The sequence below is a fragment of the Trachypithecus francoisi genome, unplaced genomic scaffold (genome assembly GCF_009764315.1).
Source record: "Trachypithecus francoisi isolate TF-2019V2 unplaced genomic scaffold, Tfra_2.0 Lachesis_group6, whole genome shotgun sequence".
Lineage (NCBI taxonomy): Eukaryota > Metazoa > Chordata > Mammalia > Primates > Cercopithecidae > Trachypithecus > Trachypithecus francoisi.
Genome location: NW_022681471.1, coordinates 28,860,059 through 28,886,222, shown reverse-complemented (window position 1 = coordinate 28,886,222; position 26,164 = coordinate 28,860,059). Strand labels below are relative to the sequence as shown.

Genomic DNA, 26,164 nt, shown 5'->3' with positions numbered 1-26,164 from the left:
CAGTCTTTCGTTCATAAAGGGGGAAAATTATGCTTCCACTTTGAACATTGACACACCACCACCCATAATATTTTACACCCACTACATTCCTTGGCCAAACACTGGCCCTTACAGACACAGCTTCTCAGCATTTTTGACAAAAGCTCCATGAAGGTATAAGCCATGTCTGTTTTGTTCATCCAATACCATGAATGTCTGACTCAGTGTTTGGAACATGGTAAACTCCCAACTTTTTATTAAGTGCAAGAATAAATGAGATGGAACAAATCAAATTTGAGGGAAAAATAATGACTGTGTTCCTCCACTTAGCTGAAAAATTTTCAAAGACAGAAAACATGTCAGGGACATCTCTGTTTCTCCAGTATTTAGCACAGAACCTGACAGAGGTCCTCTGTATGTGTTTGTTGAGATGATATTAAACATTAGTTGCAAGCCCTGCAGATAGAGTGAAAATAACTTTCCTCAGGAGACAATAGTGATTATTAAGACTGGTGAGTCAATGATTGATGACTCCAAGCTTCAGCTACTAGGTTTGGTGGCTTCTCCACTCATGAAAATAAGGAACTATGACAGCAGGGAACTGAGCAAAGATGAAAGCTAAACATTGGTAGATGTTTCTAAGGAGAAAGTCAGAGGGGGAAAAAAAAAAAGAAATTTAATTCAGAGTACAAGAGATAAGTTGTAAAATGGTTGCCCTGGCAGTTTCACAGGCTCGTGGTGAGGCTTGTGTTATTCATTTGCAACAAATTGAGCTTCCTGGTCACACAAAGCATCATAGCTCCTCAGTGGTAATGCCAATCCTGTATCCATGATCTCCTAGGAGAGAAACAGAACAAAAAAGACTCCCAATTTTAGTGAACTGGGGCCATGCAACCTTCTATAATTATCTATTATTAGGAGAGTTTAGACCATTTTCTCCATCAGATGTATAGGAAGAGGGTGAAAGTGGCAATAAGAGAAAGGTTGCAAAGAATCAGAATGTGGAGAGAGTGGGCAAGTGGCTTAGGAATATAATTCTAGGCATATTGTTTGTCACTGGAAAGGAAAGCAGAAAAGTAACAGCTGAGAAAAACATTGGCTGCTCTTCTATCTGGTCCAAATTCCCTTCTGACTTAGCTTCCATCCTAGCTCTCAAGATCCTAAGGCTCCAGACACTGCTCCACCTTCTCTCCTAGTCCTTGAGCATGTCAGAGGTGCAGGAACCCAAGGTCCTGTGGTATGTAATCAACAAATATTTATCTGAACTATACCAAGAAAACTAGTGAGAAAATAAAGAGGGAAAAGAGGAGTAATGTTAGGAGAGTAAGGGAGATAATAACTGGGAAACTTAAAATGCCAATTTTAGGTATTATTAACCTCACCCTCTCCCCAGAAACACTTTGCTTAGATCCCACTAGGTGCCAGCTAGTGCCACTAGTGTCAGCTGCCACAGAGAAATTTTCTGGGGTATACAGTGGACAATCAGGTAATAGTGCAAGTAGACAATACAATGAAAGAACTAACCATCCAGCTTAATGAGCAAAATAAAATGGAATCCTGGGAAATAAGAACACAGAAGAGAACATTATAGTAATAATTCTAGATAACAGATTCATATAACATTATGATATGACAACTGCTTATGAAAATTACGCAGTTATCCTAGTATCCAAACACCATGCAGAAAAAAAACTGTGTTAATTAAAAGGACAGTAGCACAGGGATCTCTTTCCTGGTGGCAGTAGACTTGAAATTATTTTACCTGTTTTCTCTCTAGTAGTGGAAAAAGTAGCTATGTCTACTTCAAGTTCTCCTTACTGGCAGTCTGAGGCCAGACTAGATGAGAATCTTTGTCTATTTTAGGCTTTCAATTTATTCTTATTCTACAGGATATGGCATTTCCAGATGCAATATAGAAAGGAATCCATGTCCTTGAGCTTTTTCTAGGAGTCTATGACCAGGAATCTCCTTGGATATTTTTATGTAACATGAACAGCCAGGACATATAAACAATGCCAATAAGACTATTTCATGGGCTAAATACATCTGAAATCAGGACATCGATTATGTTTCTTCAAAATAGGGAATGATGAAGAGAAGGCGAAGAGCAGAGGAAAGATGGGATGGCCAAAATAGAGGGAGTGGCCCTTGTAATGGGAAAATGGCAAGGCCTTCATTGTAATGCAGTTATCAAGTACGTTTGCCCCATACACTGCTAAAGCTGAATAAACTTTGCAGGCTTTATCTGGGAGCCTGCTTTGACACATCAAACAGTGTTAGAGAGTCGAAGCCATTCAAGCTCTAACAAGACAGAAATGCTTCCCCAAGAACTGTGTCATCTCTGCCCTGTGTAGAAAATGTATTAAGTGTCTTTCCCAGGAGGCAGACTTAGGCTTATTATCTGGAAGATGTGATTTAAATGCCTCACAAAACAACAGAATTCATTTGTCAATTTGTAGGCAGTCATCCTTGGAGCATATACAAGGGATCAATTTGCAGGGAAGGAATTGATTACATTTCTAGAATGGTTAGGTCAAAATCTGATTGCTTTTGGCCAAAGGTCATGGAATACTTGAGGGGCAAATAATCACTTTGTGATTTTCCTCAGTAGTATACAGTGGACAATCAGGTAACGGTGCAAGTATACAATACAATAAAAGAACTAACCATCTAGCTTAATGAGAGAAATAAAGTGGAAGCCTGGGAAATAACACAGAAAAAGACATTATAGTAATCATTCTAGACAACAGATTCAGATAACATACATTCTGATATGACAACTGCTTATGAAAATTATGTAGTTATCCTAGTATCCAAACACCATGAAGAAAAAAAAAAAAAACTGTTAATTAAAAGGACAGTAGCACAGGGATCTCTTTCCTGGGTGGCAGTAGACTTGAAATTATTATACCTGTTTCCTCTCTAGTACTGGAAAAAGTAGGTATGTCTACTTCAAATTCTCCCTTACTGGCAGTCTGAGGCACAGACTGGAGGAAAATCTTTGTCTATTTTATGCCGTCAATTTCTCTGTGTAGAGAAAAAATAAATATAATCATCCAAAATTTTAAAATCTTAAAAATGTGCCATATGTCTTTTTATGGCATATTATCTAAAAAATAATATTTAAAGATACAAGAAAAGTTACTTGAGTACCTTACCCTGATACCATTTCTCTGTTTCCCTCCCTCCTCAAAGATATTCACAACCATGAAGTTGCTTTTGTCTTTTTGTCATTTATATGCATATGTTATAAACAAGAATGTGTATATCACATACATTCATAAATAACAAATTGTGGCTTTTGTGTTTTGAAACTTTTATATAAAACTCATCCATAGTATGTGTATCATTTTACAACTTATTTTTTACCAGGTATTAAAAGCTCTACTTTTTAATGTATTTTACTCTAATTCATTTATTTTAACTATCAAAGATTATTATGTTGTATGAATATGTATTCATACATTCATCCATTCTGTTGTTAATGTGTATTTGGGCTGTTTCTTTTTTGGCTATTAAAAGCAGTAATACAACAAACATTCTTGTACATGTATTTTTTAGTTTCTGTAGGGTGTGTACCTAAAGATAAAATTTGTGGTTTGTTAGGGCTTGCACATTTTTAATTTTTTTCAGTTTAGGGCCAAATACTCTTGTGATGAATCATATCAATTATAATCCCAATAGCAGTGTGTGAGAGCTCAATTTCTCTGCACTTTTGCTAATGTTTTGTATTGTTATACTTTATTTTTGACACTGTGATGGGTATAATATGGTATCTAATTTATTTTGTTTGCATTTTTCTGATTACCTTTGAGGTTTAAGCATCTTTTTATATGTTTAGTAGTCAGTCTGTACTACTAAAGACAAGATGGTTTTGCCACCACCTTGTTTATTGTCTATGTCTTTTGCATCAGCAAAAGTATAAACTCTAGGTGACACTGTTTCTTCATATTGCCGCTTTTGTATTAAAGTTTCCTGTGGGCTGTGTGTGTGGGTGTTTAATAATGAATGTATTTGAAATTTTGTAACTCTTCCTTTGGCCTGTATTAAGATGATTGCATGACTTTTCTTTTTTTTTTTTTTTTTTTGAGGCGGAGTCTTGCTCTGTCGCCCAGGCTGGAGTGCAGTGGCCAGATCTCAGCTCACTGCAAGCTCCGCCTCCCGGGTTTACGCCATTCTCCTGCCTCAGCCTCCCGAGTAGCTGGGACTACAGGCGCCCGCCACCTCGCCCGGCTAGTTTTTTTGTATTTTTTTTTTTTAGTAGAGACGAGGTTTCACCGTGTCAGCCAGGATGGTCTCGATCTCCTGACCTCGTGATCCGCCCGTCTCGGCCTCCCAAAGTGCTGGGATTACAGGCTTGAGCCACCGCGCCCGGCCTGCATGACTTTTCTCCTCTAATCTGTTAATGTTATTAATTAATTACATCAATAGATTTCCTAATATTAGGCCATCTTTTCATTCCTTAAAAAAATATGATTTTACAGGGAGGTATAACTTTTTATATATTTTTTAGTTAGTTTTACTATTATTTTATTCTTAGTATTTGTGTGTATGTTCATAAGTATTCCCAAATTAACTGTCTCTCATTCATATCTATCCATCTATATGTATCCTATAAATATATATATAATTTATTTACAGGATATAAATTATTTATTTATTTTGAGATGGAATCTTGCTCTGTTGCCCAGGCTGGAGTGCAGTTGCATGATCTCAGCTCACTGCAACTTCTGCCTCCCAGGTTCAAGCGATTCTCCTGCCTCAGCCTCCCCAGTAGCTAGGATTACAGGCATGCGCCACCAAACCCGGCTAATTTTTGTATTTTTTAGTAGAGACAGGGTTTCACCATGTTGGCCAGGCTGGCTGGTGTCGAACTTCTGACCTCGTGATCTGCCTGCCTCGGCCTCCCAAAGTGCTGGGATTACAGGTATGAGCCACCACACCCAGCCTTATTTTTTTAATTTAAAATAAATATGTAAATATATATACTTTATATTTAAAGCAAATATGTAAATATATTTATTTTAGGTTTAAATTAAATAATATAGAATTATAAATGTATACATTTATCATATATATGAATATATTTCTATAAATATATTTATATCCTATAAATATATATGTAAAACATATGCCACACACACACACTCCAAAGTAGAAAAAACAGTGTAATTGGGCTCCATGTACCCATATTCTTACCCCTACCCATAACAATTCTCCCTGTCTTGTTTTCTCGATTAAACTTATCAGAAATTTTCTGTATCATTAGTGTTTTCAAAGTAACCTTATTTTTGTTTTGTTCGTCATCTGTATTATTTATCTTTATTTTCTGTTTCACTAATTTTTGCTCTTATTTGGATCATCTCTTTCTTTACTTTCCTTGGGGTATTCTGTGGTCCTTTCGGTTTCCTGAGGTAGATTAACTTATTGGTTTTCCTTTTCCTTAAAGGCTATCTTTAAGGCATCTTTATGGATATCAATTTCCCTCCAAGCATCACTTTAAGAGCCCCAAACAAGATTTCATATGTAAACATTTTCACTATTGTTCACTTCTAAAGATTTTCAAATATCCTTTAAGGTTTCTTTTTTGTTTCTTGAAATTTTTGTTTTTTTTGAATTTCCAACTATAAAACTTTTAGTTATTGATTCTTAATTTAATGCCTCATATTGAAAGAGAATGGTCTGTAGGATGTAAAACCTTTTCGTGTTTCTTGAGATTTGCCCTGTATGTTAGCACATGGTCATTTTTTTTTTTGTCGGGGGTGGGGTGGGAAGTAAATATGCTGTGTGTGTTTTACTAGGTGTTAAGTAGATAAGTTTATGAGTGTTTATTAGCTCATCCTTACCAACTGGGTTGTTCTATTTTTTTAATTTATAAATTATTGGTCTGATTGGTCTTTCACTTATCGTGAGTCTAAAGGTTTGTTGATTTTTCCTTGTATTTCAATTTTTTGCAGTAGATATTTTGAGTACCTGTTACTGAAATATACAAAGTGTATATTTCACTTTGTATGAGTGAAAATGAGTGTTACATTTTCCACTCAAGATACTCCATTTTTAGTGTAACTCAACTCCATTTGTTAGTGTAATTATATTTTATCTCAAAGAGGATTTTTTAATATGCCCTTTTGTTTGTACTTTACAGCTCTATCTTTATGTTTATGATTTTCCCACACATATTTGTGCATCACAATACTTTCAAACCTTCTGTGTTTTTATGTCTTTAGATGTGTCTCTTGTATGTACATAGCATATAGCCACATTGTGTTTCCTTCAGTAATATTTATTTATCTATTTTACTTTTACTTATTGAGGTAAAATAATACATATACACTTCACCATCCTTACCATTTTGAGTGTATAATTCAGTGGTAATAAATACCTTTATGTTCTCTTTTGTCCTGTAATCCCTCCTCCCTACTACCCTCCCCCTGCTCTACAATCATCATTCTACTCTCTATCTTCATTAGATCAAACTTTTTATCTCCTACATATAAGTGAGAATATGCAATATTTGTCTTTCTGTGATTACTGTATTTTACATAATGTAATGACCTTCAGTTCCATTCAAGTTTTTGCAAATGCAGGATGATTTCATTATATTTAAGGCTGAATGGTATTTCATTATGTATTCTACCATATTTTCTTTATCCATTCATCCATTGGTGGGCACTTAGGTCAATGCCGTATTATGGCTATTGTGAATAGTGCTGCAATCAACATGGGAGGGCAGGTAGCTCTTGAACATACTGATTTCCTTTCTTTTTGATATGTACCCAGTAGTGGATTTGCAGGATCATATGGTAGTTCTATCTTTAGTATTCTGAGGAATCTCCATACTGTTCTCCATAGTGGTTATACTAATTTACATTTCCACCAACAGTGTATAAGCTTTCCCTTTTACCACATCCTTGCAAGCATCTGTAATTGCCTGTCTTTCAGATAAAAGCCATTTTAACTGAGATGAGATGATATCTCATTGTGGTTTTGTTTTGCATTTCCCTGATGATTAGTGATGTTGAGCATTTTTCATATACCTGTTGGGCATTTGTATGTCTTCTTTAGAGAAATGTCTATTCAGATCTTTTGCCCATTTTAAAGCAGGATTATTTATTCATTTATATTTTCTATTGAGTTAATTGAGTGGCTTATATCTTCTGGTTATTAATCCCTTGTCAGATGATGTATTAGTTCATTCTCCCACTGCTATAAAGAACTGCCCAAGATTGGGTAATTTATAAAGGAAAAAGGTTTAATTGACTCACAGTTCCACATGACAAAGCAGAAGGGAAAGCAAGCACATCCCTCTTCACATGGTTGCAGGGACAGAAGTGCTAAGTAAAGGGGGAAAAGCACCTTATAAAACTATCAAATCTCATGAGAACTCATTCACTATCATGAGAACAGCGTAAGGATACCTGCCCCCCGATTCTATTTCCTCCCACCAGGTCCCTCCCACAACACATGCGGATTATGGAAACTACAATTCAAGATGAGATTTGGATGGAGATGCAGCCATACCACATCATTTCACCCCTGGCCCCTCCCAAATCTTATGTCCTCACATGTCAAAACACAATCATGCCTTTTCAACAGTTCCCCAAATTCCTAACCTATTCCAGCATTAACTCAAAAGTCCAAGTCCAAAGTCTCATCTGAGACAAGGCAAATCCTTTCCACCTATGAGCCTGTAAAATTGAAAGCAAGTTAGTTACTTTCTAGATACAATAGGGGTACAGGGCTGAGTAAATACACCCATTCCAAATGGGAGAAATTGGCCAAATTGGCTACAGGCCCCATGCATGTCCAAAATCCAATAGGGCAGTCATTAAATCTTAAAGTTCCAAAATGATCTCCTTTGAATTCATGTCTCATATATAGGCCATGCTGATGTGAGAGGTAGGCTCCCACAGCCTTGGGCAGCTCCACCTTTGTGGCTTTGCAGGGTACAGTCCCCCTCCCAGCTGCTTTCACAGGCTGGCATCGAATGTCTGCAACTTTTCCAGGTACATGATGTAAGCTGTCTGTGGGTCTACCATTCTGGGGTCTGCAGGATGCTGGCCCTCTTCTCACAGCTCCACTAGACAGTACCCCAGTGGGGACCTGTGTGTGGGATCCAACTCAACCATTTCCCTTTCACCCTGCCCTAGCACAGGTTCTCCATGAAGGCTCTACCACTGCAGCAAACTTCTGCCTGGACATCCAGAAGTTTCCATATATCCTCTGAAATCTAGATGGAGGTTCCCAAACCTCAATTCTTGACTTCTGTGCACCTGCAGGCTCAACATCACATGGAAGCTGCCGAGACTTGGGGGCTGCACCCTCCAAAGCAATGGCCCGAGCTATACCTTGGCCCTTTTTAGACACAGCTGGAGTGGTTGGGAGGCAGGGCACCAAGTCCCGAGACTGCATACAGCAGAGGGGCCCTGGACCTGGTCCAGGAAATCATTTTTCCTTCATAAGCCTCTGGGCCTGTGATGGGAGGGGCTGCCACAAAGGTCTCTGATATGCCCTGGAAATATTTTCCCCATTGTCTTGGCAATTAGCATTCGGTTCCACATTACTTACACAAATTTCTACAGCCAGCTTGAATTTCTCCCCAGAAAATGGGTTTTTCTTTTCTATCATATGTTCAGGTTGCAAGTTTTCCAATCTTCTACACTCTGCTTCCTCTTGAACACTTTGCTGCTTAGAAATGTCTTCTGCCAGATACAGTAAATCATCTTTCTCAAGTTCAAAGTTCCACAGATCTCTAGGGCAGAGGCAAAATACCACCAGTGTCTTTGCTAAAGCATAGCAAGAATTATCTTTATTCCAGTTCCCCCCAAGTTTCTCAACCCCATCTGAGACCATATCAGTCTGAACTTTATTGTCCATATCATTATCAGCATTTTGATCTAAGCCATTCAAGAAGTCTCTCTTTTTTTTTTTTTTTCTTTTTAGTAGAGACGGGGTTTCACTGTGTTAGCCAGGATGGTCTCGATCTCTTGACCTAGTGATCCGCCCGTCTCGGCCTCCCAAAGTGCTGGGATTACAGGCTTGAGCCACTGCGCCCGGCCGATTCAAGAAGTCTCTAGGAGGCCAGGCGCATTGGCTCATGCCTGTAAGAAGTCTCTAGGAGGCCAGGTGCATTGGCTCATGCCTGTAATCCCAGCGCTTTAGGAGGCCTAGGTGGGTGGACCTGAGGTCAGGAGTTCTAGACCAGCCTGGCCAACATGGTGAAAACCTGTCTCTACTAAAAATACAATAATTAGCCGGGCGTGGTGGCAGGTGCCTGTAATCCCAGCTACTCGGGGGGAGGGAGGGCGAGGCAGGAGAATTCCTTGAACCCGGGAGGTGGAGGTTGCAGTGAGCCGAGTTCACACCATTGCACTCCAGCCTGGGGGACAAGAGTGAGGCTTCCTCTCAAAAAAAAAAAAAAGTATCTAGGAAGATCCAAACATTCCCACATGTTCCTGTCTTCTCAGCCCTCCAAGTCTCTAGGAAGTTCCAAAGTTTCCCACATTTTCCTGTCCTTTTTTTTTTTTTTTTTTTTTTTTTTGAGACGGAGTCTCACTGTGTCGCCCGGGCTGGAGCTTTTTTTTTTTTTTAAGTTGGAGTCTTGCTCTGTCACCCAGGCTGAAGTGCAGTGATGCATTCTTGGCTCACTGCAACCTCTGCCTCCTGAGTTCAAGTGATTCTCCTACCTCAGCCTCCCAAGTAGCTGGGATTACAGGCATGTGGCACCGTGCCTGGCTAATTTTTGTAGTTTTAGTAGAGACAGGGTTTCACCATGTTGGCCGGGCTGGTCTTGAACTCCTGACCTCAAGTGATCCACTGGCCTCAGCCTCCCAGAGTGCTGGGATTACAGGTGTTAGCCACTGCACTTGGCCTTCCTGTCTTCTTCTGAGCCCTCCAAGCTGTTCCACCTTCTGCCTGTTATCCAGTCCCAAAGTTGCTTCCACATTTTCAGGTATACTTATAGCAGCACCCCACTACCTCCTGGTACTAAGGTACTGTATTAGTCTGTTCTTGCACTGCCATAAAGAACTGCCTGAGACTGTGTAATTTATAAAAGAAAGAGATTTAATTGACTCACAGTTGGGCATAGCTGGGGAGGCCTCAGGAAACTTACAATAATGGTGGAAGGGGAAGTAAACACGTCCTTCTTCACATGGTGGCAGAAAAGAGAAGTGTCAAGTAAAGCGGGGAAAAGCCTCTTATAAAACCATCAGATCTCACTCACTCACTATGACAAGAACAGCATGAGGGTAACTACCACCATGATTCAATTACCTCCTACCGGGTCCCTCCCACGACACATGAGGATTACGGGAAATACATTTCAAGATGAGATTTGGGTGGGACCACAGCCAAACCATATTATATGAATATTTTGCAAATATCTCCTCCTGTTCTGTGGGTTGTCTCTTCACTTTGTGAAGATTGTTTCCTTTTCTTTGCAGAAGCTTTTGAACTTGATGTAATCCATTTGTCAATTTGTACTTTGGTTGTCCATGCTTTTGAGTCTTACACAAAACATGTGTACCCAGGCCAGTATCATGGAGCATTTCCCCAACATTTTCTTCCAGTAGTTTCATAATTTTAAGTCTTAAATTTAAGTCTTTAATCCATTTTGATTTTATTATTGTGTATGATGAGAGATAGGGGACGAGTTTCTTTCTTCTACATATGGGTTATTCTATTTTCCCAGCACTATTTACTAATGAGATTTTCCTTCTCCTATTGTATGTTCTTGCTGCCTTTGTTGAAGATGAATTTTCTGTAAATGTGTGGATTTATATCTGGGTTCTCCATTCTGTTCCGTTAGTCTATGTATCTCTGTTTATGCCAGCACCATGATGTGGTATTTTTTTTTTTTTAGTAAAAAAAAACTTACTTTACAGTAAGTTTTGAAGTCAGATACTGTGATGCCTGCAGCTTTGTTCTTTTTGCTCAGGATTGCTTTGGTTATTCAAGGCCTTTTGTTATTCTACATAAATTTGGGGATTCATCTTTTCTTTTTCTGTGGAGAATGTCATTGGTATTTTGGTAGAGACTGCATTGATTTGTAAGTTGCTTTGTGTAATATTGTCATTTTAACAATATTAATTCTGTCAGTCAACGAGTGTGGTATATCTTTCCATTTTTTGTGCCCCCTTCAATTTCTTTCATCAGTTTTTTTATAGTTTTCCTTGTATTGATCTTTCACTTTTTGAGTTAGATTGATTTTTAGGTATTTTGCATTTTTTGCAGTTATTGTAAATGGGATTGCCTTCTTGATTTGTTTGACATTGGCATATATACATGTTACTGTTTTTTGAATGTTGATTTCGTATTCTGCAACTTTACGAAATTCATTTATCAGTACTGAAATTTTTTGTTGGAGTCTTTAGGTATTTCTAGGTATAAGATCATATTATCTGCAAATGATGCTCCATAGGCAACAAAACAAGTTTGAAAAATTTCAAGGAAATAGAATTTATATCATGTATCCTTTCTGTCCACAATGGAATAAAGCTAGAAATCAAAAACAAGATGAACTTTGTAAACTACACAAACACATGGAAATTAAAGAACATGCTTCTGAATGAGCAATAAACCAATGAAAAAATTAAGAAGTAAATTTAAGACAAGGCACAGTGGCTCATGCCTGCAATCTCAGCACTTTGGGAGGTCCAGGAACACCGATCCCTTGAGCTCAGGAGTTCAAGACCAGCCTGGGCAACATCACAAAACCTCATCTCTACACAAAAAGTACAAAAATTAGCCAGGTGTGGTGACATGCACCTATAGTCTCAGCTACTTGGGAGGCTGAGGTGGGAGGATAACTTGAGCCCAGAAGATTGAGGCTGCAGTGAGCCATGTTCATGCCACTGCATTCCAGCCTGGGTGACAAAGTGAAACCTGTCTCAAAACAAAGTGTATTAGTCCATTCTCATGCTGCTAACAATGACACACCCAAGAATGGGTAATTTATAAAAGAAAGAGGTTTAATGGACTCACAGTTATACATGGCTAGGAGGCCTCACACTCCTGGTGAAAGACAAAGGAAGAGCAAAGGGACATCTTACATGGTGACAGGCAAGAGGGCATGTGCAGGGGCACTGCCCTTCATAAAACCATCTTATCTCATGAAACGTATTCACTATCAGGAGAACAGCATGGGAAAAATCCACCCCCATGATTCAATTATCTTCCACCAGGTCCCTCCATGACATGGAATTACTACAATTGAAGGTGAGATTTGGGTGGGGACACAGAGCCAAGCATTATCAAAAAGCAAATTTGAAAATGTACTGAAATAAATAAAAATGGAAATACAACATAAAAAAATCTATGGGATATAGTAAAAGCAGTACTAAGAGTAAAGTTTACAGCAACAGACACTTAAGGGAAAAAAGTAGAAAGACACTCAAAAAAACAACCTAATGATGCACTTCAAAAACTAAAAAAAGTAAGAACACATCAAACGCCAAATTAATAGGAGATGTAATAATAAAGATCAGTGCAAAAATAAATTAAAACAAAATATACAGAAGATCAATGAAAAAACTTGTTTTATTGAAAAGATAAAATCAACATACCTATAGCTATACTAAGAGAAAGAGAGAAGATCCAAATAAAATCAGAAATATAAAAGGAAACACAAGTGAGATCTCAGAAATAAAAAAAAAATTCAAAACTATTATAAACAATTATACACCAATAAATTGGAAAACCTAGAAGAAATGGATACATTCCTTGACACATACAGCTTACTAAGACTAAACCATGAAGAAAGAGAAAACCTCAATAAACCAACAATGAGTGATGAAATAGAAGCTGTAATAAAATTTCTCCCATCAAATAACAGCCCAGGACCTGATGGCTTCATTGCTTAATTCCAGCAAACATTTAAAAAATGAATAATATCAATTCACTCAAACTCTTCAAAAACTTAAAGATATAGGAATATGTCCAAACTCATTCCACAAGGCCAATGTTACCCCAGTATTAAAACCATACAAGGCCACAGAAAAAGAAAACTAGAACCCAGTATCACTGATGAACATAGATACAAAAATCCTCAACAAAATACTAGCAAAGCAAATATAACAACACATTAAGAAGTTTATTCACCATAATCAAGTAGGATTCATCCCAGGAATGCAAGGATAGTTCAACATATACAAATTAATAAATGTGATACGTCACATTAAGGGTATCAAGAACGAAAACCCATGTGATTATTTTAGTAGATGCCAAAAAAGAATTTGATAAAATCCAACATCCATTTATGATGAAAACCCTCAACAAAATGGATATAGAAGGAGCATAACTCAAAATAATAAAGGTCGTATATGACAAACCCACAGTTAACATTGTGTTAAACAGTGAAAAATTGAATTACTCTAGTTATTTGTTCCACTTTGTTTTGACAACTCTTATTATCATTTGTAGACATACTTTGTTTGTTTAGGATAACTGTGTCAATATTTATGTTCACCATTCCTTCTTGCATCTTTCTACTGGCTGTATTTTTAAACACATGAAGATCTTCTTTTAGTAGTTCTTTTCAGGATAATTAATTCAATCATCTACTGATTTAAAATTCTTATAGAGCATCTGCTATATATCTGCTATATGCTATGCAAAGTTTTATGTGGTGTAGATATAGCAGTAAACAAAACAAAGTCCCTGCTCTCATGGAACTTCCAGGCTAGTGGAAGCTGGCTAGTGCAGTGTAAACAAATAAAAAATATATATTTTCTTCAGTGCTATAAGGAAGAAAAATAAGTCATCATAAGAGGAAGGGAGGTTACTATTAATGATAGGATGTTCAAGCCATGCTCTCTGATACAGTAACTTTTGATTGAAACCTGAAGGCTGTGAGTGATTCAGCCATGAGAAAACCTGGAGCAACAGTGAAGATTTGTTCATGGTAAATTCTCTGCCTTATTTTACTTATCTAAAATTATCTTTATTTTGACTTCACTCTTAAATGATAATCTAAGTTTGGCTATAGAATTCTGAGGTGATTGTTACTTTTCTGTTAACATTTTCTTCCCAGGTTTGTGGGTTTTTATGATGAAGGGATGTTGAATTTTATCAAATGCTTTTTCAGCATCAGTTGAAATGATCATAGGGTTTTGTCTTTCATTCTACTGATATGAATGAATTTCTACTGATATTGATTGATTTGCATATGTTGAACAATCCTGGAATCCCAGGGATAAATCCCACTCGGACATGATGAGTGATCTTTTTAATGTGTTGTTGAATTTGGTTTGCTAGTATTTCTTGAAAATTTTTGCCTCAATAGTCATCAGATATATTGTCTTGTAGTTTTTTATGTGTCTTTTTCTAGTTTTGGTATGAAGGTAATGCTGGCCTTGTAGAATGCTCTTAGTATAGGATTCCCTTCTCCTCTATTTTTTGGAATAGTTTGAGTAGGATTGGTATTAGTTCTTTAAATGTTTGGTAGAATTCATCAGTGAAGCCATCAGGTCCCAGGCTTTTCTTTACCAGGAGTCTTTTTATTACGGCTTTGATCACATTACCTGTTTTTGGTCTGTTCAGGTTTGGATTTCTTCATGGTTCAATCTTGGTAGTTTTATATGTGTCTTAGAATTTCTCAATTTCTTCTAGATTTTCCAATTTATTGGCAAATAGTTGCTCTTAGTAGCCAATAATGATCCTTTGAATTTCTTCCTTATCAGTTTTAATGTCTCCTTTTTCATCTCTGATTTTATTTATTTCATTATTCTCTCTTTTCTTAGTCTGACTAAAGGTTTGTCAAATTTGTTTATCTTTTCACAAACCTGCTGTTTTTCATTGATCTTTTGTGCTGTTTTATTTATTGAAGTTTCATTTATTTCTACTCTGATCTTTATTATTTCTTTTCTTCTACTAATGTTTGGTTTGGTTTGCTCTTGTTTTTCTAGTTCTTTAAGATGCATCATTAGGTTTGAAGTTTTCATTTGAAGTTTTTCTTCTTTTTTGGTAGAGGCACTTATAGCTATAAACTTCCCTCCTGGCACTGCTTTCACTGTATGCCATAAGTTTTGGTATGTTGTGTTTGCTTTATCATTTGTTTCAAGGAATTTTTCAATTTCTCTCTTAATTTCTTCAATGACCCATTGGTCATTTAGGAGTATGTTGTTTAATTGCCATGTGTTTGTGTAGTTTCCAAAATTCTTCTTGTTATTGATTGCTAGTTTTATTCCATTGTGGTCAAAGAATAGGTTTGATACTATTTCAATTGTTTTTTAATGTTTTAAGGCTTGTTTTGTGGCCTAACATAGGGTCTATCCTTAAGAATGTTCCATGTGCTGAGGAAAAAATTGTGTATTCTGCAACCATTGGAGGAAATGATCAGTAATATCTATTAGGTCCATTTGATCTATACTACAGATTAAGTTCAAAGTTTCTTTGATGATTGTCTGTCTGGACTATCTGTCCAATATTGAAAGTGAGTTGTTGAATTCTTCAGCCATCATTGCATAGGGCTCCATCTCTCTCTTTAATAATATTTGCTATATGTTTCTGGGTGCTCCAGCATTGGGTGCATATATATTTACAATTGTTATTTCCTATTGCTGAATTGAACCCTTTATCATTACATAGTGACCTTCTTTGTGTCTTCTTATAGTTTTTTTCTTGACATCTATTTTGTCTGATATAAGTGTAGGTACTCCTGCTTTTTTTGCTTTCTATTTGCATGGAATATCATTTTCCATGCCTTTATTTTCAGTCTATATGTGTCTTTAAAGGTGAAGTGTGTTTCTTTTAGACAACAGACCACTGGCTCTTGTTTTTTTCATCCATTCACCTACTGTATATTTTTTTAATTATAGCATTTAGTCAATACACATTCAGTATTATTAGTAGTAAGGAAGGACTTACTCCTGCCATTTTGTTATTTGTTTTCTAGTTGTTTTGTGGTCTTCTTTCCTTTTTTCTTCCCTTCCTGTCATTGTTTTACTGAAGGTGATTTTCTCTGATGATATGATTTAGTTTCTTACTTTTTGAGTATCTATTGTATGGTTTTTGGTTTAAGTTTACCATGAGGCTTGCAAATACTATCTTATGCCCTGTTATTTTAAGCTGATGACAACTTAATATTGTTCCCATAAACAAACAAACAAGCAAAAAGAAAACTAATAAAAATTATATACTTTATTTGTTCCCCCACTTTTTAACTTTTTGTTGTTTCTATTTATATCTTATTGTACTGTCTATGTCTTGGAAAGTTGTTGTAGTTATTATTTTTGATTAGTACGTCATTGAATCTTTCTGTGAAGATAAGAGTAGTTTACACAGCACAGTTGCAGTGTTAGTAGTTTACACAGCATAGTTGCAGTGTTTTTCTGTGTACTTACTAATACCAGGGAGTTTTGTACCTTCAGATTATTTCTTATTACTCATTAATGTTCTTTTCTTTCTGATTGATGTACTCCCCTTAGCATTTCCTGTGGGCAGGTCTGGTGATGATGAAATCCCTCAGCTTTTGTTTTTCTGGGAAATTCTTTATTTCTCTTTCATGATTGAAGGATATTTTCAATAGATTTACTATTCTAGGGTAAAAGTTTTTACTTCAGTACTTTAAATATGTCATGCCATTCTCTCCTGTCCTGTAAGGTTTCCATTGAAAAGTCTGCTGCCAGATGTATTGGAGATCCATTGTATGTTGTTTCTTTTCTCTTGTTGCTTTTATAGTTATTTCTTTATTTTTGACCTTTGGGAGTTTGATTATGAAATGTTCTTGAAGTAGTTCTTTGAGTTAAGTCTGCTTGATGTTCTATAACCTTCTTGTACTTAGATAATGAGGTCTTTCTCTGCGTTTGGAATATTCTTTGTTATTTTCCATTTCAATAAACTTTCTACTTCTATCTCTTTCTGTACCTCCTATTTAAGGCCAATAACTCTTAGATTTGCCCTTTTGAGGCTATTTCTTGTTCCTGAAAACATGGTTCATTGTTTTTATTCCTTTTACTTTTGTCTCTTATTACTGTGTACATTCAAATAGCCTATCTTCAGGCTCAATAATGATTTATTCTGCTTGACTCATTCTGCTGTTAAAAGACTCTGATGCATTCTTCAGTATGCCTATTGCATTTTTCAGTTCGAGAATTTCTGCTTGATTATTTTTAACTGTTTCAGTCTCTGTTCATTTTATCTGATAGAATTCTGAATTCCTTCTGTGTGATATTGAATTTCTTTGAGTTTCCTCAACACAGCTATTTTGAATTCTCTCTCTGAAAGGTCACATATCTCTTTCTCCATGTTTGTTCCCTGATGCCTTATTTAGTTTATGATATAATTTAGCTGTGTCCCCACCCAAAACTCATCTTGAATTGTAATTCCCATAATCCACATGTCACAGGAAGGAACCGGTTGGAGGTAATTGAATCATGGGGGTGCTTACTCTCATGCTGTTCTTGTGATAGTGAGTGAGTTCTCAAGGGATGTAAGGGGCTTTTCCCCCTTTTGCTTGGCACTTCTTTCTCCTGCCACCATGTGAAGAAGGATGTGTTTGCTTCCCCTTCTGCTATAATTGTAAATTTCCTGAGGCCTCCCCAGCCATGCTGAACTGTGATTTAATTAAGCTTCTTTCCCTTTTAAGTTACAGTCTCGGATATGTCTTTATTAGCAGTGTGAAAATGGACTAATACAGTAAACTGCTATCACAGAGAGTTGGGCACTGTTGTAAAGATACCTGAAAATGTGGAAGAGACTTTGGAACTGGGTAACAGGCAGAGGTTGAAACAGTTTGGAGGTCTCAGAAGAAGACAGAAAAATGTGGGAAAGTTTGGAACTTTCTAGAGACTTAGAGGGCTCAGAAGACAGGAAGATGTGGGGAAGTTTGGAGCTTCCTAGAGAATTGTTGAATGACTTTGACCAACATGCTGATAGTGATATGTACAATAAAGTCTAGGCTGAGGTGATCTCAGATGGAGATAAGAACTTGTTGGAAACTGGAGCAAAGGTGACTTTTGTTATGCTTTGGCAAAGAGACTGGTGACAATTTTGCCCCTGACCTAGTGATCTGTGGAACTTTGAATTTGAAAGAGATTATTTAGGGTATCTGGTGGAAGAAATTTCTTTTTTTTTTTTTTTTTTTTGAGACGGAGTCTCGCTCTGTCGCCCGGGCTGGAGTGCAGTGGCCGGATCTCAGCTCACTGCAAGCTCCGCCTCCCAAGTTCACGCCATTCTCCTGCCTCAGCCTCCGGAGTAGCTGGGACTACAGGCGCCCGCCACCTCGCCCGGCTAGTTTTTTGTATTTTTTAGTAGAGACAGGGTTTCACAGTGTTAGCCAGGATGGTCTCGATCTCCTGACCTTGTGATCCGCCCGCCTCGGCCTCCCAAAGTGCTGGGATTACAGGCTTGAGCCACCGCACCCAGCCAAGGTGGAAGAAATTTCTAAGCATCAAAGCATTCAAGAGGTGACAGAGCATAAAAGTTTGGAAAATTTGCAGACTGGCAATGAGATAGAAAAGAAAAAGTCATTTTCTGGGAAGAAATTCAGGCTGGCTGCAGAAATTTGTATAAGTAACAAAGAGCAGAATGTTATTTACCAAGACAATGGGAAAAATGTCTCCAGGCCATATGAGAGACTTTCACAGCAGCCTCTTCCATCACAGGCCCAGAGCCTAGGAGGAAAAAATGGTTTCATGGGCCAGGCCCAGGAACCCCCTGCTCCATGCACCCTGGGGACAGTGTCCTGCATCTTCAGCTGCTTCAGCTCCAGCTGTGGCTAAAAGAAGCCAAGGTACAGCTCAGGCCATGGCTTCAGAGGGTGCAAACCCCAAGCCTTGGCAGCTTCTGCATGACATTGAGCCTGCAGGTACACAGAAGTCAAGAATTGAGATTTGGGAATCTCCACCTAGATTTCAGAAGATGTATGGAAACTCCTGGATGTCCAGGCAGAAGTTTTCTGCAGGGGCAGAACATTCATGGAGAACCTCTGCTTGGGCAGTGTCGAAGGGAAATATGGGGTTGAAGCCCACACACAGAATTCCCACTGGGGTACCACATAGTGGAACTGTGAGAAGAGGGCCACCATCCTGCAGACCCCAGAATGGTAGATCCACTGACAGCTTGCACCATGCACCTGGAAAAGCCACAGACACTCAACTCCAGCCCATGAAAACAACTGGGACGGGGGGCTGTACCCTGCAAAGTCACAGGGGTGGAGCTGCCTAAGGCCATGGGAACCCACCTCTTGCATCAGCATGACCTGGATGTGAGGCATAGAGTCAAAGGAGATCATTTTGGAACTTTAAGGTTTAATGACTGCACTATTGGATTTCGGACTTGCATGAGGACTGTAGCCCCTTTGTTTGGCCAATTTCTCCCATTTGGAATGGGTGTATTTACCCAATGCCTGTACCCCCATTGTATCCAGTTAGTAATGAACTTGCTTTTGATTTTACAGGCTCATAGGTGGAAAGGGCTTGCCTTATCTCAGATGAAACTTTGAACTTAGACTTTTGAGTTAATGATGGAGTTAGTTAAGAATTTGGGGAACTGTTGGAAGGACATGATTGTATTTTTAAATGTGAGGATATGAAATTTGGGAGGCACTAGGGGTGGAATTATATGATTTGGCTATTCCCTCATCCAAATCTCATCTTGCATTGTAGTTCCCATAATCCCCATGTGTCATAGGAGGGGCCTGGTGGGAGGTTATTAACTTATGGAGGTGGTTACCCTCATGTTGTTTTCATGATAGTGAGAGAGTTCTAATGAAATCTGATGGTTTTATAAGTGGCTTTTTCCCCTTTTGCCTGGCACTTCTTGTTGCCACCATGTGAAGAAGGATGTGTTTGCTTCCCCTTCTGCCATGATTGTAAGTTTCCTGAGGTCTCTCCATCCATGCTGAACTTTGAGTCAATTAAATCTCTTTCCTTTATAAATTACCCAGCCTTGGGTATGTCTTTATTTTTATAATGAGAATGGAATAATGCAGTTCATTTGGTGAGTTTGTGTTTTTCTTGGATTGTCTTTATACTTCTGGATGTTCATCAGATCTGGGCATTGAAGAGTATGGTATTTATCATAGTCTTCTCAGTCTGGGCTTGTTTGTACCCCTTCTTTTTGGAAAGGCTTTTTGGATATTTGAAAGGACTTGGATGTTGTGATCTAAGTTGTATCTGTTTTAGGGGACACCTCAAGCTCAGTAACACTGTGGTTCTTGCAGTCTTGTAGAGGTTCTGCCTTAATGTTCTTAGACAATATCCAAAAGAATTCTCTGCATTACCAGGTAAAGACTTTTGATGGCTTCCCTTACTAACTTTCAAACAAATTAAGTCTCTCCCTATGTTCTAAGCCAGCTGAAGCTGAGAGTGGAGTGACAAAAGCACCCCTATGGCCACCACCACTATTACTGTGCTGGGTCAGACCTGAACCCAGCACAGTATTGGGTCTCACTCAAGGCTTCCTGTAACTACTTCCTGGCTACTGCCTATGTTCACTCAAGGCCCTGGTGCTCTACAATCAGTATATGACAAAGCCAGCCAAGCCTATGTCCTTCTGTTTGGAGTGGTGAATTCTTCCAGGCCCTTGGCAGATCTGGATATGCCATCTGGGAGCCAGAGACTGCAGTCATAGATAGAAATCTACCTGGTTTTTCTCTTACTGCAGTTGAGCTGGCTCTCAAACCACAACATGCAGTCTTTCCTACTCCACCTTCCCCTTTCTATAGGCAGAGGAGCCTCACCTCATGGCCACCATCACCACAGCCCTACAAGAGTAATGCGTGACTACTACTGATGTTCCCTTAAGGCCCAAAAGCTCTTCAGTTGGCTTGTACTGAATACTGCCTGGCCTGGGACTCACCTTTCAGGGCAGTCTCCTCCAGTCTGGCCCAAGGCAGGTCCAGAAATGCTGTCCAGGAGCCAAGTCCTCAAATCAGGGTCCCCAAGAGCCTGCTTGATGCTCTAACACACTGAGGCCAAGCTCGTACCGAAGGTTAAAGAAAAAAAAAATCCCATTTACTTTTCTTCAAGCAGAAGGAGTCTAGTCCCATAGCCATCACAGCTGGAAATGTACTGAGTCTCACTTGAAGCTAGCAAATCTCAGAGCCTCATCCAAGGCCTATCACATAGTATTTGGGTATCACTGCTGGTTATTCAGGGCCCAAAGGCACTTTAGTTAGGTGATAAATCCTGCCAGTGATGGTTCCTTCCCTTCAAGGCAATGGGCTTCCTTCTGATCCAGTGTGTTTCTAGAAATGTCATCTTGTAGGTAGGGCCTCACAACTCTGCTGCCCTATCCTTCTGTGGCTGAGCTGGTATCCAAGATACAAGACAAAGTCTTCCCTACTCTTCCCTCTCCTCTACCCGAGTAGAGGGAAGGGATCTCTTTTGGAGCTGTGAGCTGTGCAGCTTTGGGTTAGGGGAGGAATGAAGCCAGCACTCCCTTAGCTGCCCTGGCTGGTGTCTCCATAGGTCGCATGTCTCCCCACAATCAGTTCACTGGCTCTGGACCCAGTTTAGCACTAGAAATCACCTGCGAGTTGCTGCCCTTGTGGCCTAGACTGCTGTTCATGTTTACTTAGGGTTCCAGAGCACTTTAGCCCAAGGTGGCAAGGCTTATGGAAACTGAAGTTGCACCTGCTGGGATCAGTGATTCCTCTCTGGCTAGGGCTAGGATAAATGCTCCCTCCATGGGCAGGCATCAGCTAATTTTGGTCTGGTTTTGCTTTCTGCTGTAACAGGGCAGCACTAGTTCAATGTCTCACAGTTGCTGTGCTCTCCCCTCGTCAGTGCACAAAACAGTTCTCCATGCCACACCGCCACTGACAGCGGATGGAGCAGGGGTGGTGTCAGTGATTCAAGACTGTTTTTCCTACCTCTTCTGTGCCTCTTTCAGTGATACATAGTTAAAATCAGGTACTGTGAGTGCTCTCCTGATTTTTAATTCCTATGAAGGTGCTTTTTTTGTGTGTGTATAGATAGTTGTTAAATTGGTGTCCTTGCTTGGGGGGTCAGGGGGAGGCACAATCAGTGGAGCCTTCTATTGTGCCATCTTCTGCTCTCAACGACATTTTCAAAGTGTATTTTTATTGTCTTTTTGGTTTCTATTGTTGCACTTAAGAAGTCAACATAAGTGGTGATTATAAATCAAGTGGTCATGTCTTCGTGGTAGCATGTCTTTTCTGTTTTGCAATTTTTAAAATCTCTTTTTTGGTATTCTTTAAATTCATTATGCACTGCCTGGGATCTATTTTAATTTATTGAGCTTGCAATTCATTATGGTACTTGAAGCTAAAGATGTATATATTTCAACAATTCTGGAAATTGTAGTCCACTACTACTTTGAATATTGTTTCTCCCCTATTTTCTTGAATCTCTCACGTTTAGAATTGTAATATATGTATAGTGAAACTTCTATGTTTATCCTTCATAGTACTATACCTCCCTTTCATATTTTCTATCAGTTATGTCTGAAATGTGAACTGGGCAATTTTTCCTCATATGTTTTTTTCCAGTTCACTAATAGCTCTTTCACAAGAGATGTTATACTCAGATTTTGGGACTCACCCTCTCAGTGGTTCTCTTGTTCCCAGGACTTCCTCATGAATTTTCATCTTCTAATCCAGAGCTTTTTCTCTGATAAGCTAATACTTTTTCAGATTTCCTCCACTTGAATTGTGATGGCTTAAGGAATTCCTTCAGTCTAAATGTAGCAAATTCACAAACATCACCCAGCTGATTTCTTTCATTTAGTGGACCACTATCCTATTGTTTCTGCCTATTTTTTTTTAACTGGGCCCCAGGGTCTCTCCTATTTGTGTGTAGTATAGTAATCAGCCAGAATTTTTGGCAGAATATATGTTCAGATTTGGAGGCCCATCCCTTCTGGGATGCTCTTACTTTTGAGTCTTCGATCCCTAGTAGTCCAGATTCTCTGCCACCTTGAGCTAGTAAGGCTGTTGTATATGCCACAGGAATTCTAGGTTTGGGAAGCACCTTCAAGAAAGAAAAATCACAAACTCACAATTCTAATCTATTGCTGCTGCCATCTTTCAAAGGTAAACTCACCTTAGGTTTCTGTCTGCTTTCAGTCACACTCCACTGTTTTCAAGAAATACAGGTATATACAGTTGTTGTTCAGGTTTTATAGTTAATAGCTGCAAGAAAATGTACTCAAATAATTTATTATGCTGTTACCAACACCTGGAACATTTATTGTTAATTTATTTTATATTTACATAAACAGCAAATTTGAATATTTTCTTCACATTTATTAGCAATTTTTATCCATTTCGTGACTTTGCTGTTCATTTACCCATTTTATCTTATTTGTCTATAAGATATGTTTTTTGTCTTTTCTATAATATTTCATTATTTATTGAGGATAACAAGCTATTCCCGAATCAGACATATTGTTATTTTGAGGCTTAGATTAAATGTATGATAAAATGTAAGGTTTTGGTTTTGTGGTGATTTTTATATTGGCCTTCGATGGGGTCATTAAGCAGCAGAGACAAGGTAAGAAACTTGTTTTTATTTGGGTGTCACTGCATAGAGGAGGGAGCACTTGCTTTTTCATAAGGCAAAGTCTTATGATCAACTTGTGTGGTGTGTGGGGATGTGTTGGCAGCAGTCTTCCTAAAAAACGCCTTGTCAAATATGTTATCCTCATGTTTATTAATCTCCATGGCATTATTTCTCCATCATAATCATTTTCCTTACACACCAGGAGCTACTGTTAATAGACTGCTGCTTCTCTGCATCAGAGGAAATATTGCAAGGTAATTAATATTTGCTAAGGGCACTATGAACCCTTACCAGAACTCAACTGAAACATTGTTTATCTCTCTTTTCGTCCCTAGGAGTACACTATTGATGTATTTTTTCGGCAGACATGGCATGATGAAAGACTGAAATTTGATGGCCCCATGAAGATCCTTCCACTGAACAATCTCCTGGCTAGTAAGATCTGGACACCTGACACCTTCTTCCACAATGGCAAGAATCGGTGGCTCATAACATGACCACGCCCAACAAGCTGCTCAGATTGGTGGACAACGGTACCCTCCTCTACACAATGAGGTCAGAGAGGGGTGGCTCCCACCCAAAGTATATTGGGGGTAGGACTGGGCTTGAAAGCAGAATGTTTTAGAGTATCCACTGAAAATTCTCTCAAGTGTATAGATTAGAAATATACAGGTATATATACACTTCCTAATGCAATTGCATGCATACATACTCACAGACATATATATTCTAATAAACACATAGAGAGTTGCATAGATGAACATTTTGAGAACACAGAGGTATACGTTCATGATTTGTGTATACATGCATAACCAAAGACACATGTGGACTAACACAGAAGGACGTATGTATTCATGGTCACTTAAATACACAAATTCACAAAAACATACACACAGGCATGAACACTGATAATTAGAATTGACTAGGTTTAAATGGAGCAGCAAACTATCCCTATGATGCAGAGTTGTGAGTATCAAATGAGATAACTATGGATATTTTGTGAAACATACAGTGTTTTATAAAGGTAATTTTAAAATACTTATTTAAAATTTTTATTTATTTAAATATATTTATTTTATGCTACATTACCTTAGGATACTAAGGATGATAATAAGTGAATTTTCCAAACAATTTAAGATTATATCTATGTCTATCTATCTATCTATACATGGTGTTTATATGTGTGTGCATATGTGTGTGTATATATAATATTGAAATCTTCATAAAATATAAATTATATTTCATACTTTTCCACCTCCTAATGGATAAAAACATCACAATTTTATTTATTTCATGACTTATTACTGTCATAGAGTTATTAGGCATTGAATTTTGCTGTCAAAAAGAATAAGTTTGAAAGGATTTTTGATGCAATAAGATTCTTTCCCCAATACTAAAAAACATTCTTCGTTTTTGGGTTTGCTTTTTATGAATTTTCTTGTTCCTTTGATATCAGTTGTCACTTCCTGAAGCTTCCTCCCACATTAATGAGTGCTAATTTTGTGTAGTGGAGCCTCTATGGCTATTTAGAATTGGTGTATTTGTTATTTTGCAGAAGAAAACTCAAATATTACATGCCTGGTAAATAGGTGGTGAATAAATGAAGTGTGTTTGTCTGTGTACTAATCTCTCGTTACTTCAAATTTGCTATTTATTGGTGTTTTTCCCACAGAATTTGGAAGATGAGGAGATGATCAAGGAAAAAAGGGTAATAATAATTACTTAAGAGAGAAGTTGGATGAGAGACAGGAGGAAAAATGAGCATAGAGGAGATATGACCATAGAGTGGAGGATAAAATAATGAAGAAAGAAAGTGGATAGAAGTGGGAAGATGAGGGTCGAGAGGGGAGGAGAATTACATAGAGGCATATATATTGGAGAAATGAGAAAGGTGAAAAGAAAGAGAATATGAGAAGAGAGGAAAAAAAGAGTAGAGAAGTTGAGAAGACAAAGGATAAGATGGTGTAAAATAAAGAAGCTAGATTAGATATTAGGATATCCTAAGAGACAGGATAATATAATGAAGTGGATGTAGTAGGTGGGAATAAAGAGGAAAAGACATAGAGAAGTAGAGGAAAGGACATGGGAGGAGATGAACAAGAGGGAGGGAAATTGTAGACAAAAGAAAGAGAAGTTTTCCTTCATTTATTCATTTGCCAAACATGTCTTGACTTCCTAATATATACATGGCCCTAAAGTAAATTCTGGAAATGCAAACATTAATGAGACATGGTCTCTCTTCTTAAGATAATCATATGTAATAGGGGAGAAAGACTAATAGCATAATAGCAAATGATGTTAACTAAAATGTTAAAGAGATGGGTAGTTATTGGAATATAGAGGAGGGTCATCTAACTCATTCTTTTGGGACAGGTTGAGAGAAGAGTCCCTGGATAAGGCAACAGCTAGGCTTCTGATTATTGGTATTAGCATTAGCATTTTATATTATTATGTAAGTAGAATGCAGTCAAGAAACTTCTAGGCAGAAGGAAGAGAGGAAGGACATTCTAGACAGAGAAAACCAAGTGAGCAGTTGCAGGGAATGGAAGGACGTATTTTAGGCAACAGACTGAGGTGGTCAGTTTTCTATTTCATATGGCTGTGTAGCTACTGGGTAAATAATGCATTTGAAGGTAAAAAGACTGGAATTAGAGAAAATGATTAAGAAACTGCTGAAATAGCCTAGATTAGAAGTGGTGTTCTAATTCAGAACAATG

General features: G+C 38.1%; 1 protein-coding gene across 1 annotated transcript in view; it reads left to right on the top strand.

Moving 5' to 3' along the window:
- The window catches only part of GABRA3 (gamma-aminobutyric acid type A receptor subunit alpha3), a 330,737-nt gene that overhangs the window by 207,086 nt on the left and 97,487 nt on the right, over positions 1 to 26,164 (top strand). Inside the window, 2 exon segments of the mRNA XM_033201527.1 lie at positions 23,783 to 23,921; positions 23,924 to 24,002. Of these exon segments, the coding sequence (XP_033057418.1) occupies positions 23,783 to 23,921; positions 23,924 to 24,002 (218 nt within the window).